Source organism: Engraulis encrasicolus, chromosome 20 (assembly GCF_034702125.1).
Source record: "Engraulis encrasicolus isolate BLACKSEA-1 chromosome 20, IST_EnEncr_1.0, whole genome shotgun sequence".
NCBI classification, from domain to species: Eukaryota; Metazoa; Chordata; class Actinopteri; order Clupeiformes; family Engraulidae; genus Engraulis; species Engraulis encrasicolus.
Genome location: NC_085876.1, coordinates 15,919,162 through 15,935,609, shown reverse-complemented (window position 1 = coordinate 15,935,609; position 16,448 = coordinate 15,919,162). Strand labels below are relative to the sequence as shown.

Below are 16,448 nucleotides of genomic sequence, written 5' to 3'. Positions count from 1 at the left end.
GAGCCAGTGGTGACCAGTAATGCTTCTCCTAACCACGAAAAGGGTACAGTGTCATGCACAAGCACAAAACATGTGTCAAGGAAAATTATATGCACATGTATATAGTACTCAAGTGCTACAGCCCTGGTCAGATTTAGCCAATTAATAGTAGATGGACACTTCAATCAGGCTTTTCAATGACACTCATCTAGATTAAAGCAGCAATATTGTTATGGCACTACCTAGAGTTTTTTGTAACAGATTTAAGGGAGACTTTGTCACTACCATTTTGGTTCCGACCATTTTCCGACCCTTCCCCTCTCTCTATCGCACTCTCTCACTGCCCTATCCTAAATAAAGGCATAACATATTTGTGCTCATAAAACATTTTATATTCAGATTTAACATTAATATAGTTGTTCCCACTTACAGTAGTAAGTGTTGAATTAACACTACAGGATGTACTGTGTGCCTAGAAATCACGATATATGAGGAGGACAAGCTGCCTATGCCCAGGGATGCATTATGAGCATGGGCCCCTGAGCTGGACAAGAATAAAAGCACCCCCCCCCCTCCATGTGTGTTGCTAGTTTATAAAAAAAAATATTCAAGCTTTTAGGGCAGATGTTTGAGACCCTAAGTTGTTAGGGGTTCGGGTGGGTTTGTCCCCCAGTAAAATGTGAAAATACAGTTGTTCAAAGAGTTTAAGAAGATTAAGAGATTAAGATTTAACACACAATGAGAACTGACAATGAGATAGAGGCCTTGGGCCCCTGGGCCTGGGCCTGTTAGGCTTGTGCAGTAATCCACCCTTGCTTATGCCTGCCGGACAGTTTGTGACTTTTATTTGTTGATTTATTCACTGTATGTAGCTACTTTCTAACTTATTTTTTAAAGTGACATTGCTAACTGATGATACTGGTAAGAGACAGTTCACAGGGAGGACATATATGCATGCTGAGCTTATGGCTGGACAGCTCCTCTCGCTTCACTGTGTATACAGTATCTCAAGAGATAAGCTGGGAAGCTACAGTAACTCTTCCATATATCACCAGATAACAGGATATACTGTAGTGTACGGGTGTGGACGAGGGTAAAAATAGCAATGCATTATTGTATGTTATTACTCAAAGGATTTGAGTCCGTTCTCTTTTTTAATTGCATGGCTTACAGTATTTGTTTCTTGGTGGGGGTTGTCAGAGTAATGCAAAAAGTAAGCAGCCTATCCTTTTTCACTGCAGTGACAGGACTATTACAGATTTAGTTATGCACACAGCTCGAGATAAAAGGGAGATAAGCAGTGCAAAATGAAGTTTCAGAATAAAGAGAGCTACAGAAGAAGGGATAGTGAGAGGGAAGGAAGTGAGGAGATAGTTTGCCCAAAAGTGAGATAATAGCCTATTACAAATTACACATTAATAATAAACTACAGTGACCCTGAGAATTTTCCAGAAATATGATGGACCTTAGATCAGAAAGAACTAGCATTTTCAGCAGCACAACATGCGTGTGCATGTCAATGCTGTTAACCCCTTTGCACAGAGTCTATTTTATGACTTCACTGTCACCAGAAATTGCAATGACCAACTCTTAATCCGTTAAAGGAACAGTCCACCGTGTTTCAATAATAAAGTATGTTCTTATCTGACCTGAGATGAGTTCCTCTCGACCTGCCTCGTCTTCAGACACGCCCCCAGTCAGCAATGCGCGCAGCACAAACTTGTTAGCATTAGCTTGACTCAGCTTTGCAGACGGACGCATTCGGTGCCTTAAGATAGAAGTGACCACTCATCTCGGGTCAGAAAAGAACATACATTGTTTTTGAAATACGGTGGACTGTTCCTTTAATTTGCAAGTGGGACCATCTGCACAAAGAGGCTATGATTAGCACCACGCTGCTGTAATGAGGCTGAGGGAATGTCTCACCTGAGAACTTTCATTTTCAACATGTTGTCCCTATTACAGTAGCATTGTGGCCTACTACTGCTGCTTGGCTCAAGGCAGCCCCAGCACAAAGGGAGACCACACCGTAGCATCAAGTGTACATTAGGCTGACCAAATTGTCCGTATTTTCCGGGACGGCCCCGTCCCTCAACAATCCAACCTACCGTCCTCGCGCACACCCACCGCTTTAACTTGATGACTCCCCACCTTCGTGGAGAAAACAATCAAGTCGGCATTCTAAAGTAGGCTGAAGGCAGGGTGCAGAGCTGCCAGCTTACCTCAGACTAGCTCAGCTGCTAACAACAGTTTTATGTTTTGGCAAGGATGTTCGAATTTCATTACCTACCTCCTCGCTCCAATAAATGAGTAATCTCCATAACTTAACGCTGTAGACTATCACAGATGGTATTTCCGTTACTGTTATTATTATTCCTTCATGCTGTTGTGCTGATTTCGTTCACACTTGTAGTCCTGGCTTTACCGATGCAGGAACTGTGATTAGTACAGTTCCTGCATCGGTGCACACAACTCTATAACATGATTGGCCAGCTATATAACCAACTCTATAACATCATTGTCCAGGTATATAACCAACTCTATAACATGATTGGCCAGCTATATAACCAACTCTATAACATCATTGTCCAGGTATATAACCAACTCTATATCATTATTGGCCATCTATATAACCAATTCTATAACATGATTGGCCAGCGATATAACCAAGTCTAGATTGACCAGCTATATAACCAACTCAATACCATGATTGCCCAGCCAGCCTTCATTGACCTTCACTTCACAATACTATCAGCCACTATTGGCTTGATGCTCTGCCATTCCAGAGAGTCTGTAAGACATTGATCTGTCTGTCTGTCTGTCTGTCTCTCCCACTGCTTCTGGTGTAAGCGGACAATGGGTTCTGTTCTGGCCATGTTTCTGATACACAACCACACACAACTATACAGTATAACATGATTGGCCAGCCAGCCCCTCATGACCTTCACTCCAATACCAGAGGTATTAACAGTTGCTATTGGCTGGATACTGTGTCATCCAAGAGTCTACGGGTGCATTCCAATATGCTACCTTGCGTCCTCCAAGGCTTGTGGCCTCATGTTTTGGGGGACTATTCATCATTTACCATACTGTTTGAAAATGAGAAAATGTCTTTACAATTGAGCTTTTGCAAGATATTGAAATATAATGCTGTTGTCAGTGAAGTCATCACAACATATTACTTTCTGGTATGAGGCCACAAGCACAAGTGGAGGACACAAGGATGCATATTGGAACGCACTTTATGCAGCATTGATATAACCCTGTCTGTCTGTCTCTCTTCCAGCTTATCTTGTCTATCTGCTACTGTGTCTGGTATATGGGGCCACATCGGTGCAATACAACCACAGGGGTTCTGTTGTTTCTACGTTTCTCATACAAATGATCAGGGTTACAATAGTTACTGATAGCTGTGCTGATGATTTCACAAATGTTAATCACAGCTCTTGATGCTTTCCATATGGTTAACTACGCCATTTCCAGAAAAATCTAAATGGTGTAATTATCTCAGCAGGGTCTTGATGGCTGCTATATGCCACATATGGCACTGAGTGAAAGGCATTATTGGCACTAGCTAATAAGGCAGCACTAAAATGGTACTAGCTATTTCTCGACAGCACAGTTGAGAAGGCAAGCTAGCCCTGAAAGACTTGAGATTGTTTTCTTGAAGTTGCTCTGTATGACTAATGGATGATATGAACACTGGGGTACTTTTTCAGCATGAACACACGCACACAAACGCACACACACACATACTCTTGTCAAAAAGATGTACACATGATCACAATGTACAGCTCGAAATAGCTTTTGTGCAAAGTCTATAATTTTCAGGCCTCTGAGAGGGTGGCTGGGTGCTGCATTATACTACAGGGCCTGGCACATTGACTCTCCCCTCTATCAGTTCCTCCATGTGCTCACTGGTCAATAGACAATGCAGGGTCTGTCACATAGAGGAAGGTAGCGTCTCTTTCCCTTAATCATTTCCTCCATAAGGCCACTGGTCAATAGACAATGCATTGTGTGTTCCATATGGTTTACCAGGCAATTTCCAGAAAAATAAAAAAACTGTGTAATTATCCTAGCATGCTCTTGATGGCTTCTATATGCCACATACATATGGCACTGAGTGAAAGGCATTATGGGTACTAGCTAATAAGGCAGCACTAATAAGACGATTCTAGCTATTTCTCGACAGCACAGTTGAGAAGGCAAACACCAAAGAACTTGAGATTGTTTTCCTGAAGTTGCTCTGTGTGACTAACGGATGATATGAGCACAGTGAGAACTTGTCAGAAAGGTCTAATCGCATTGCACACACACACGCACACACACAAAACACACACACTTGGCAAAAAGGTGTAATCACAACGTGCAGCTCTAAATAGCTTTTGTGCAAAGTCTGTAATTTCAGGCTCTTGACAGGATGTGTGTGCTCCAGTGAAAAGGCCCTGTCACATAGCCACATTGACTCTCTCCATCAATTCCTCCATGTGCTCACTGGTCAATAGACAATGCAGGGTCTGTAACACAGAGAAAGGCAGTGTCTCTTTCCCTCAATCATTTCCTCCATAAGGCCACGGGTCAATAGACAATGCAGGTGGGCAGCAGTCACCGTATACACTATTATTACTGTGGTCCAGGTAGCCAATCCAAGATGGTGACCAATTGAACCAGTGGGAATGCTGGTATATAATTTCTTATTCCATAAAACAATTAATAACACAGTGCCAAGAGATGGCTTTGAGTGCTTTGCTGTGTGTTTATGGACAACTTGGATTTGTATACTCTAACACCACACATGCTTCACACCAAATTGGTTTATCTTGGTCTCATCAGACCACACGACATGTTTTCAGTGATTTCAGTGTTTTCAGTGAAGAAATGTGACTCCCTCGCGGCCAAGCCATACTACGCTCTGATGACATCTGTAAACCCTCCTATCTTAACTCTCCTTGCTTGAGACCAAAGAGACTTAGAAGAGGGATCAAAATAATACACAAAAGATGCAATGTTTTCAGACCTCAAAAAAATCAGAAGAAAACAAGATGATATTACCTTTAAAACAACACAATAGTAATGTGTTCAGAGTATCAGAAGAGTTGGATTTTAATCACAGCTGTCATGCATCCTGGCATGCTCTCCATCGGTTACGTGGCGCTATTCCGACATGTCGCTATTCCGACGTTAATGTCTATTGTCGGAATACCGACACGTTTTCCACCGTCCGCCGCTATTCCTACATGCGGCTATTCTGACATCCCTAACCTTAACCCTAACCCCTAAAAAGTGTCGGAATAGCGATTGCCCCCCCTCTCCATCAGTCTTTCACATCATTCTTCAATGATTTAATTCCTCCGCCAGTGCAAAGATTCAAGTTGCTGAGCTTTGTGATCACCTCTCTTCCTTTGATCACACAGGGGTTGTCAAATTACGATTGATCGATACGATTGAGTTTAATTATGCCCAATTATACTGGCCTATCAATCACATAATAAAACATATTTTACTGGCTTTCCAATCACATTCTTGTTATTTTATATACTTACACAATTAATGCTACCTAGGGTCAGAGTATGGCAACCGGACCGAAGCCTGGTAGGCCTGGTCGGAACCAATAGAAACAACAAATAGAATGTTCTTGTCGGGCTCCCGAAGAGGTCCTGAAGAGGTACCAGAAAGTCCTGAGGGCCTACAATTAAGGAAAAAAGCTATCCAAGGCAAACAAAGCAGATTGGGTGAACCGCAACACTATTGTTGCTACAGCCCCAATTTGTGAGCTGGCAGCCGTGGCACCGCACAAATACAAAGAATTACTTAAATGGCACTCCACCACTGATAAACTTCTGGATTTCGCCGTTTATCAACAGCGATCCTGTGCTACTTTCTGCAATTGAGCTTGAGAAAAGAAAAGGGCAAAGTTGTACCATTAACTAAGAAAGCGTAGGTGATGTAGCTGTTAATATTTGTGCGGTGCCACTGCTGCCAGCTCATAAGTTCATGCCATCTTAGCTGTATTTTGATTAAAGGTTTTTCAAGTTTAAAAGTTGTCAATGTAGTGTAGTGCTTCAGATGATTGATTCCATTCCCCCCCTCTCTCAACCCGTCCGCCCCCCCCTCCTTCAACCTGCCCCCCCCCCCCTCCTTCAACAGGGCCTCCCCGCACGGCGCCAAACGTTGCCGCCCCGGCTTCCACGCCGGTCTTCATCCGCGCAGCCGGCACCACTCCAAGGCAGGAGCTTTATAGCGCAAGACGCCGCGTCTGTTTCACCGATGGTACGCGACAACATCGTGAATGGTAAGGATGTCAACCTTGCCTCCCCTATCGACTGGCAACTTATTCATTGCGGTGACGTCTCCGTAATCCTCACGACGTCCGATCCTTGCCTTCTGAAGAACCCGTCATTCGGCGAGTTTGTAGTGGTGTTTGGGGTGTTCCGCGACGTCCTGTGATACAGTGCTATACAAATACAAGTATTATTATTATATTATTATAATAAAACATTGACATAGAATTAACTACAATGTGGTATTTTATTTCAATTCTTTAATCCAAAGGTGATTTAAATATCCCCACTATTCACAGCCCTCTTCACACACAGTCTTCGCATACCCATTTCACCTGGGTCTCTCGTCAGTTGAATTGTCGATTAATTGCGATTAATGTTTTTTGATCGATTAAAGTCGATTAATCGATTAATCGTTTGCATCCCTAATACCTGGCTATGTTACCATCTCCGGTACAGTGGGACCCTGTTCTACGAATACCACAAGTCCTTCTCAGCCAAAGCTGCCTCGTCGATTCAATCTCCACCGGGACTGGTCGATCGTGGACACTGAACTGCTTATCCACCACTTCAGCATTGGCAAAGGCAATGTGTGTGCAATGCATCCCATTTTTACATTGACCCTCTTCTGCGCTCGCGGGGCCCTGTGCCAAAATCCAATAGAGTTTCAGGCCTCCTGAGAAATATCTGTCTGCATTTGAGTGGCCCAGTCCAGCTGTTCCAGTTTAAATGGAGGGTATTTGTATTCAGGCATGTTTGTCTTGGGGCTGCGTTGTGGGAAAACCTGGAGCATGTACCTTTGATTAATGAAACTAGATTGGGGAGCTAGCTGTGGGACACGGCAGTGTTAGTGTGTGTGTGTGTGTGTGTGTGGCGGGGGAAGCTACGAGAGGTGGAAACATTTTTGACAAAGTTAGCAGAAAGCAGGTGATGCCCCCCCCATCTCTCTCTCTCTCGCTCTCCACACACACACACACACACACACACACACACACACACACACACACACACACACACACACACACACACACACACACACACACACACACACACACACACACACACACACACACACACACACACACACACACCAAGGCTAGTCCCCAGTTGTTTGCCTAGTTGTGTTGTATTTTGCAAATGCACACACGTACACACACTCCTCTGTGGCTTTCTGAAAGCCTAGAACAGCATATTTTCTAGCACATTTTTAAAATGACCTCAATTCTAACCACCCCTCTGTGTCCCTTCCCCAGCTATATTTTTAACTCTCTCTCTCACAGACACACAGGTGTGTTCCAATACTCGTACTGTCCACCCTTTCCGCACTGTGTTTGGGTACGCAGGGTGTTCCATTTCTAATCGCGACGGTAAAGTGTACTGTAAATTACCCGGATAACGCCCCCAAAACGGCCATTTTTCGAAGTGTGGAGTTACTGTACACTTTTCGCACTCAACGGCCGCCATGTTTGTGACGTAGTTGAGTGTCAGATCTGTCAAACGGTTGAATCTCCGTGATAACAGCATAGTTTTGATTCCAAAGACAATGGGCATGTGTATTAGAGGCAGGGGTAACTTTAAAAAGTGTCAGCATAACGAACAGTGCCTTCCGTGTTGAATTGCATATTGGCGGTTGGTAAACTCGGATGACACGAGACCAACCGTCATTTCCGTTAAGTGTATCAGACAGAACGGGAATCGGAATGTACTCGCCTCGTGAATTGCGGAGGGTGAAAAGGGTACTTCACTGCACTCAAACAAGGTACACAGTACAGGAGGGTGAATAATGGAACACACCAACACACACACCAGTGTTGCCAGGGCTGCTTAGGATGGCCTGTGCGGGTAAAAATGGCATTTAGCAGAAAACCCACCCAATTTTTGCCATAGAATTCAATAGAATTGGGCGGGATTTTGAGCATTTTTTTGGGCTGGAAATCATCGGACTCATCTGGCAACCCTGACACACAGACTTTCTCCAGTCCAGTCCACATATTTACTTTTTCATCCCTGAGCTGTAGCCTCTCAGTTTACAGACACACACACACACACACCCTCTAATGATTCCTTGAAAGATGCCATTAAGGTATCTCTCATCTATTCCACAACAGTAGCTGGAGGCAGCCCTCTCTTTCTGACCTCTCAACACACACACACACACAAATGTTTACACTGCAGATCGGATATGCCAATTTCGATTTTTTTGCACTTTGAGCAGGGCTTTGAACCGGTTCAAGGAACGAAAATAAAAACCGGGAACTTTTTGTATTTTACAGGGAACAGAAACAAAACCGGAAACTTTATTTTTTGTGTTCTGGAACGGGAACACTTATTTAAAAATTATGGTAACCGGTTAATACCGTTCCTCAAACTAAAAAAAAAGTAATTATTTTCCTGCGCATGTTACCATGACGGCTGAGGTTCATGTCCTGTGTGACAGACATTCCCCGACTGAATGGAGAGAGAGCTGTGGAATACAAAGTCTCCACTCCACATCTTAAATAACACTGTCATACAAAAGGGCAAAGTTTCCATTGCATAATTGTTAGATCTTACAGAGAAGGGTGTTTAAAGCGCACTGAGAATGTTCTTCATTATTGGGCATCCATGGCCGCTTCAAATATGCACAAACTCACAATGTCCGTCTTAGCGCTCCCCATGACCCAAGTCAGCATGGAGCGCGCATTTTCATCATTGAGGTTTATTCTCCGCTTAGGTCGTCCCTGAATGACAAAATTCTGAAGGATATTCTTTTCATCCGCTTGAATAAACAGTTTGGAATGTAGGCTGACCCATTTGCACTTCCGTCTTTCTTGGTTAATTAACGTCACTTAGGCCTATGGGGAGTAATCAGCTGACAGGAACGAAATTAACCATTCCGGGAACAATACTTTTTTGTTCTAACCGGTTTTGGAACGTGAGTTTATTGGTGGAACACATAACCGGAAACTAAATAATTCCGTTTCTGTTCGGAACGAACCGTTTGGAAAAAAATAACGGTTCAAAGCCCTGACTTTGAGCAATTTGCATAAATATATTTTTAAACAACCACTAGGTTAATGTAATACAGGGTAAAATGCATTTGCTCAATGACTGGGACATGCCAATTAAACGAGAGAAGACAATGTACTGAAAAACTGATTTGAGACGGTAAGTGATCTAATATGCAGTGGATGCAATTGGCCACTAAGCGTCACTGCATATTCTTGGGTTTAGTTTTAAAAAAAGGTAGTTACTTGATCTTTTTAATTACGTGAATATTGACCTACTAAGCTATTGTGAGTGTGTGTCACAGTTCTGCTATGCCAAGTTTTGATTCAATGCAACGCTTAGAACACTTAAACTTTAAAAAAAGAAGAAAACGTATGCATCCTGAAATTCTGTTTTATCTTCTCCCTTCAAATGTATGCAATTTTTAAAAAATGGAAATAAATACGCTATGCCAGCCTGTGGTGTATGGATTAGCTGATATTCAGACTTCAGCCCAGTCGTCTCTGGAAAAAAAAAAATCTTATCTGCGTTTCTGTACCACAAAAAACATGAACCATCACACAAAGCCAAAGTTTAATTTAATTTCATATCATAGCAAATAATACAGATGGAATGTAATACAAATAATAATACAACTCAGAAAAATAACATGTATTCTTTGGCATTTGATAATGATATCAAATAAAAAGCTGCTGTGAAAATTCAGTCTCTCTCCCCCTCATACACACGCACGCGCATGCAAAGACAAACACACGTGATATATGCACTCTCATACAAACCACTTACACAGAACCACACCCTCTCTCATACAAACCACTTACACAGAACCACACCCTCTCAAACACGCTGAACACTGCCACTGCTGGCGATGGAGCCCATGATCCAGACTACGCACCATCCCAGACCACACGGGTGCAGTGCCTCCAACTGAGCCTGGGTGAGCAATGTACTGAATGCCTTCCTCTGCATTCTAGCGACACTGCCTCATGCCTGCGCAGTAAGGTATTCCACTGACCCTGTTGGCAAGCCGAAGGAACTGCGAACCCAACTGCCCCTCGGAACCCCTAGCCAGGACATCAGGACTGGCCCCCCGGGTGACTACATCCGCCATGCCCACAGTACACAGACTTCACCACCAATCTCAGACGTCAGCGGAGATCAATTTCTCCAAGAAAGAAAGAAATGTGCCTTGACCAGAACTTGCTGGGAGACAAGAGTGAAAGAACAAACACCAGAAGAGAGCTGTTAAGCCAAAGCTTCTACTCTATCCTACCCTACACTACGCTACTCTACCTGCAGTGGAGCTGCAGCCATGGTGTCTCTGTGAGGATGGTTGAGGTCAAGGCCAAGCTGAACCCTCTTGACCACAACGGTGACGGTCAAGGTGAAGATGTGCATAGCAGTGTTTGTGAGGATGGTTGAAGTCAAGGCCAAGCTGAACTCTCTTGACCACAACGATGACCGTGTCGTAGTCATCAAGGCCAAGATGTGCATAGCAGTGTCTGCAGCACGGATGAAGAACTACTTCCACAAGCACTGCCGAATGGAGGTCAAGAAGTGGCATCCAGACCATCTCGGTTGCAATACAGCGTGAAAGGGATGGATGCCAAACCTTCCACGCAAACAGAAGTTGGCAGTATCCAGAGCAGCACTGACTGAGATTGGTGATGGATTCCAGGTGCTGTGAATATAGCAAAGAACATCAGGCCAGTCCTGAAGACCTAACTGAAGTTCCAAGTGGCAGTGCGGCACAGAGTTCCTTCAGTGGCCAAGGAAGTCAGTAAAATACATTGCTAAACAAGCAAGAGACAATGTCACTAGAATGCAGAAGAAAACATTCAATGCCATACTCACCCAAAGTCAGCTGAGGGCACAACACCCAATTGCAGTCCAGAACAATGCACAGTCCAAGTCTAGAACACCACCACCAATAGTAGCAGCAGTCCACACACTCGAGTTACACACACACACGCATTCTATACACGCACACAAACACACACACACAAAAGCACGTTCTACATACACACACGTTCTATACACACACACACACACACACACACACACACACACACAAGTTCTATACACACACACACACACGTTCTACACACACACACACGTTCTACACACACACACACGTTCTACACACACACACACGTTCTACACACACACACGTTCTACACACACACACACGTTCTACACACACACACACACACACACGTTCTACTGTACACACGCACATTACACACACGCGCGCACATTCTACACACACGTTCTACTGTACACACGCACATTACACACGCGCGCACACACACACACACTGAGTGTTTGCACCGGCCCACACTCTCCCTCAAACACATGTATGCTTTGTAATGATATAAACCAAAAATAAAAAGCTGCAGTGAATTTTCAGTCATTCAGTCCCTCACACAGACGAATCCAACATCCACATATTGTATTGTAGATAACAATATAAATGAAAAACAAAACTTTGAGATCATACTGGTAATGAAATGTAATGGTAAAAAAGTATGTCCAAGTTGACCGTTATAGCTCACCCGTCATGAGTGTAGATTGTAGAGTGTAGATGAGAGAACATTCAGACTAAGGCATACATACACACTGTCATAGACAGTGAGACAGAGGAGAGCTGTATTGCTGGGAGGAGGAGAGCTGGATTGTTGGGAGGAGAAGAGCTGGGTTGCTTGGAGGAGAAGAGTTGGGTTGCTGGAAGGAGGGGGCTACTATAACAATTCTGGCTGGCCACTGCATCTCCTGGCTTGGTGGCAGGGTTACGGTATATGGCCTGGGTCTTGAGCTTGATGGGCTCCTGCTCCAGAGGCTGGCTGTCTTTCAGGGTGGCTACCCTCTCGGCCAGGTCACAAAGGCTGGGGAAGAGCATGAAGTCATACATGACGGCGCCCATAGCACCACAGATCATGGGACCCACCCTGTACACCTGCAGGAGGAGGGAAGAACAGAAACCATATAATAGTAACATGTGAGCTACAGAGACATTGGGGCAAGACAGAACAATCTTAAAGGGGTATGCCACCATTTTGGGGCTTAATACAGTTAAAGGGACACTGTGTGAGATTTTTAGTTGTTTATTTCCAGAATTCATGCTGCCCATTCACTAATGTTACCTTTATCATGAATCTTTACCACCAGCATCAAATTCTAAGTATTCATTATGACTGGAAAAATTGCACTTTTCATACATGAAAAGGGGGATCTTCTCCATGGTCCGCCATTTTGAATTTCCAAAAATAGCCATTTTTAGCTGCAAAAATGACTGTACTTGGACCATACTAGAAAATATCTGTTTAATATTTAGTAAACTTTCATTTAAAGATCACATTTGGCAATAGACAGCCCAATTTCAATAAGCAGCATAGTTGCAGTACCTTTTTTGACCATTTCCTGCATAGTGTCCCTTTAAAATCGTTGGCCAGGGTTTATAAAGGTGGTAAAGTGTCTTATTTTTCATGTAAGCCGTTGTCTTGCTTTAAGACAAGTTAAAAAAGAGAGCATGTCGCTAAGCTAGTGAAAGTCAATGCATCCGTGTAGCATGTAGCATGCTACACGGATGCATTGACTTTCACTAGCTTAGCTACATACTCCCTCTTTTAACTTGTCTTAAAGCAAGACAACGCTTAACATGAAAAATAAGACACTTTACCACCTTTATAAACCCCAGCCAACGATTTTAACTGTATTAAGCCCCAAAATAGTGGCATACCGCTTTAACCCATTGACACCTAAGGCACCTGCAACAAAGGGTGCTGAATGACTGAGCCCTTTTTAAGAAAAGCTAGCCCATAAAAACCTAAATATCTCAGCTTCTGAAGCACATCAAAATATGCACTACGTTGCATTTAAACGGCAAGACCCTCATATTTCATTATACATGTGTTCATTAATCTCAAACAAACAGATTTTTATAAAGTTGTCTCAAATCTCATGAGCCTGAATGCTGCGTAATGCAGCTCCAGGCGCCAGGGCCAATGTTGCGCAACGCAACATCACGCATGAATGGGTTAAGATATGCAGTGCATGCCACATTCTGCAAAACATCAATATACAATGTAGTAACTAATTTAATTGAATTCTTCACTAACAGTGCAGACCATATTGAATACTTCTTGATTCACCAACAGTGCAGACCACATACATCTATGTATGACCTGAAAGTAGTTTACAAACAATGGGAGGGTATAAGCATGTTTTTAATGTATACATTTTTCTTACCCAGTGGTTCATGAAGTTCTTCTTGAACAGAGCAGGGGTGAAGAATCTGGCAGGGTTCATTTCAGCTCCAGTGTAGAACATCTGAAACAAATAGTGTTCATAGTTGAGTATTAGCTTTAATGTAAAAAAGTAAGGAAGCAAGATATTGTTGCGACCTGGATGTAGAATAAGATTAGAAATAAGCATGTGTGGGGCCCCAAATAGAACAGTTCAAGGGTGAGAGCAGGTTTGCACATTGAAAAAGATAGTCAAGCAAAAGGAGTTTTTTTCTGATTGCAGAGTAGAGCAGACATTTCAGGGTTCTGCCTTCATTCGTTCGCAGGTGTCACAGAAATCAAGCTAAATCACACTAAAGGAAATTCTTGTGAAGGTACGTTTATGCACTGGTGTAAAGCACAAAATCCCCTATGTTCAAACAGCTCTAATGGACCCCTTTTATATATTACCAACAGGCCTATGTAAAACCAAATCCCTCTGGGCCCTCTTACACAGTGAGGATACAGTTGACAAATAATATCAAATAATATATTAATTACATTTGTCTTTGAGGGAAAATAAGTATTTGACCCTATAGCCAATGAAGTACAAAGTACTAGTTGGAAAAGCCCTTGGATCTTGAGCTTGATGAGCTTCCCACAGGTGTCCTGCTCCAGAGGCCGGCTGCCTTTCAGGGTGGCTACCCTCTTGGCTAGGCCACAAATGCGGGGGAAGAGCATGAAGTCGTACATGACGGCGCCCATAGCACCACAGATCATGGGACCGACCCAGTACACCTGCAGGAGGAGGGAAGAACAGAAACCATACTAGTTACATGTAAGCTGCAGAGACATTGGAGCAAGAGAGAACAATCTTAAGACATGCAGTGCATGCCACCTTCTGCGACACACCAATACAGAATGTAATAACTACAGTAATTTAATTCTACACTAACAGTGCAGACCACATTGAAAACTTCTTGACACCAAGCAAAGTGTTCATAGTTGAGTATTAGCTTTAATGTAAAAAAGTAAAGCAGCAATAACTTGTTGCAGCCTGGATGTAGAGAAATAAGCATGTGTGTGGCCCCAAATAGAACAGTTCAAGGGTGAGAGCAGGTTCGCACATTGAAAAAGTATTTGATCCCTTGCTGAACTTGTTGGTTTGTCAACTGATAAAAACATGATCAATCTATAACTTTAATGGTAGACGCATTCTAACACAGACAGTATCAAAAAGAAAATCCGGAAAACCACATTAACGAATATCATATTAATTGCATTTGTCTTCTTTGGCTAGAGGGGTCAAGTACTTATTTTACCTCAATGAAATACAAAGTACTAAATGGAAAAGCCATTGTTCTCTAGAACAGAGGTCAGACGTTTTGTTTAGTGGATGACAATGTTTGTGCACATACAGTGTCTTAACTCGCCATCCAACCCGTGCCTGCAGTTCACCTAGGGAGCGCTGTCGAGACAGCGTAGCCTATAAGGCTGGCGCTAATAACTGACAATTGTGCTCGCCGTCGGCTGAAACCTGACAATATTACTGTGGGTTCTGAGAAGCCAATGTGGATTTAAATGAAATGTACAATAACCTGGGAGTCATGTCCTTCTAATTTCTTACAGCTTTGGCATTTAGGAGTCAGCCTCCACTAGCATCTTGCAAACGAAATTGCTTTACAGCAGTCGTGATCACAGCAATGCAGCCGGTCGACCAATCCAAACGCAGTGTGTGAAGCCACTGCGCTCCTCCACGCTCCTTGGTTGGTGCCACTTAGTGGACAGTACTACCTGGAAAAAGTCTAGATTTTTGTCTCTCGTAATACCCATAGACCCTCTCTGGTCTATACCACTTCATGACCTTAATGTGCTTCCCATAGGGTTGCACCTTTAATAATGTGAAAATTCCCATCAACACACTATACAAGGATAATGGTTTAAGTGTTTTGCTAAATATCTACACAATTAATATTAAGTGATCTTAAATCATATTAGTCGATAAAGTACATTTTAAGAAGATATTTAGCCTGACATTTCAAATCTGGTCCTTGATTAATGTGTCACTTCATATTCACACAGTTTTACTCCAGTTTTGGACAGAGGTAGCAGTGCTCTCTATTGATTTCCATTGACTGAAGGTACACTAGTTTGGAGTCTGATTGATATTGTGCTGGTGACCATTTACCATCTTGAGCTTGATGGGCTCCCCACAGGTGTCCTGCTCCAGAGGCCGGCTGCCTTTCAGGGTGGCTACCCTCTCGGCCAGGCCACAAAGGCTGGGGAAGAGCATGAAGTCATACATGACGGCGCCCATAGCACCACAGATCATGGGACCCCCTCCTGTACACCTGCAGGAGGAGGGAAGAACAGAAACCATATTATAGTTACATGTAAGCTGCAGAGACATCGGAGCAAACATAGTAATCTTAAGACACGCGGTGCATGGTGCATTCTGCAAAACATCAATACACAATGTAATAACTAATTTAATTGAATACTTCTTGACACACCAACAGTGCAGACCACATCTATATATGACCTGAAAGTAGTTTACATACAATACAATACATACAGTAGTTTATATACAAAATGTATATATTTTTTCTTACCCAGTGGTTCATGAAGTTCCTCTTGAACATAGCAGGGGTGAAGGATCTGGCAGGGTTCATTTCAGCTCCAGTGTGGAACATCTGAAACAAATAGTGTTCATAGTTGAGCATTAGCTTTAATGTAAAAAGTAAGGAAGCAAGATAATGTTGCAGCCTGGATGTAGAATAAGATTAGAAACAAGCACAGGTGTGGCCCATCTTTAATTCAGTTGACCAGTTGATATGAAGTGTCTACCTAGTCTGTGGGACCAGAACTTAATAGTTGACAGGGGATCAAATACTTCTTCCCCTCAATTAAAAAGAAATCAATTAATATATAATCTTAGAAGTTATTTTCTGCATTTTCTTTTTGATATTCTGTC

At 43.0% G+C, this 16,448-nt stretch overlaps 1 protein-coding gene across 1 annotated transcript; it reads right to left on the bottom strand.

Moving 5' to 3' along the window:
* Positions 1-11,467: 11,467 nt before the first annotated feature.
* On the bottom strand, positions 11,468-16,166 carry LOC134435748 (aquaporin FA-CHIP-like). Its single transcript, XM_063184793.1, has 5 exons — positions 16,087-16,166; positions 15,663-15,825; positions 14,036-14,272; positions 13,500-13,580; positions 11,468-12,207 (listed from the first exon to the last, which is right to left on the bottom strand). Exons 2-5 carry the CDS (start codon positions 15,804-15,806, stop codon positions 11,848-11,850), a joined length of 822 nt encoding a protein of 273 aa, XP_063040863.1. The 5' UTR covers positions 15,807-15,825; positions 16,087-16,166; the 3' UTR covers positions 11,468-11,847.
* Positions 16,167-16,448: the final 282 nt, after the last annotated feature.

Coding starts and splice junctions, on each gene's coding strand:
- LOC134435748 (XM_063184793.1), bottom strand. CDS start 15,806: ATGATCTGTGGTGCTATGGGCGCCGTCATGTATGACTTCATGCTCTTC. Junction 14,273..15,662: donor AGCCCATCAAGCTCAAGATG/GTAAATGGTCAC, acceptor CTCCTCCTGCAG/GTGTACTGGGTCGGTCCCAT. Junction 13,581..14,035: donor ATTTTCCCTCAAAGACAAAT/GTAATTAATATA, acceptor TATTTGTTTCAG/ATGTTCTACACTGGAGCTGA.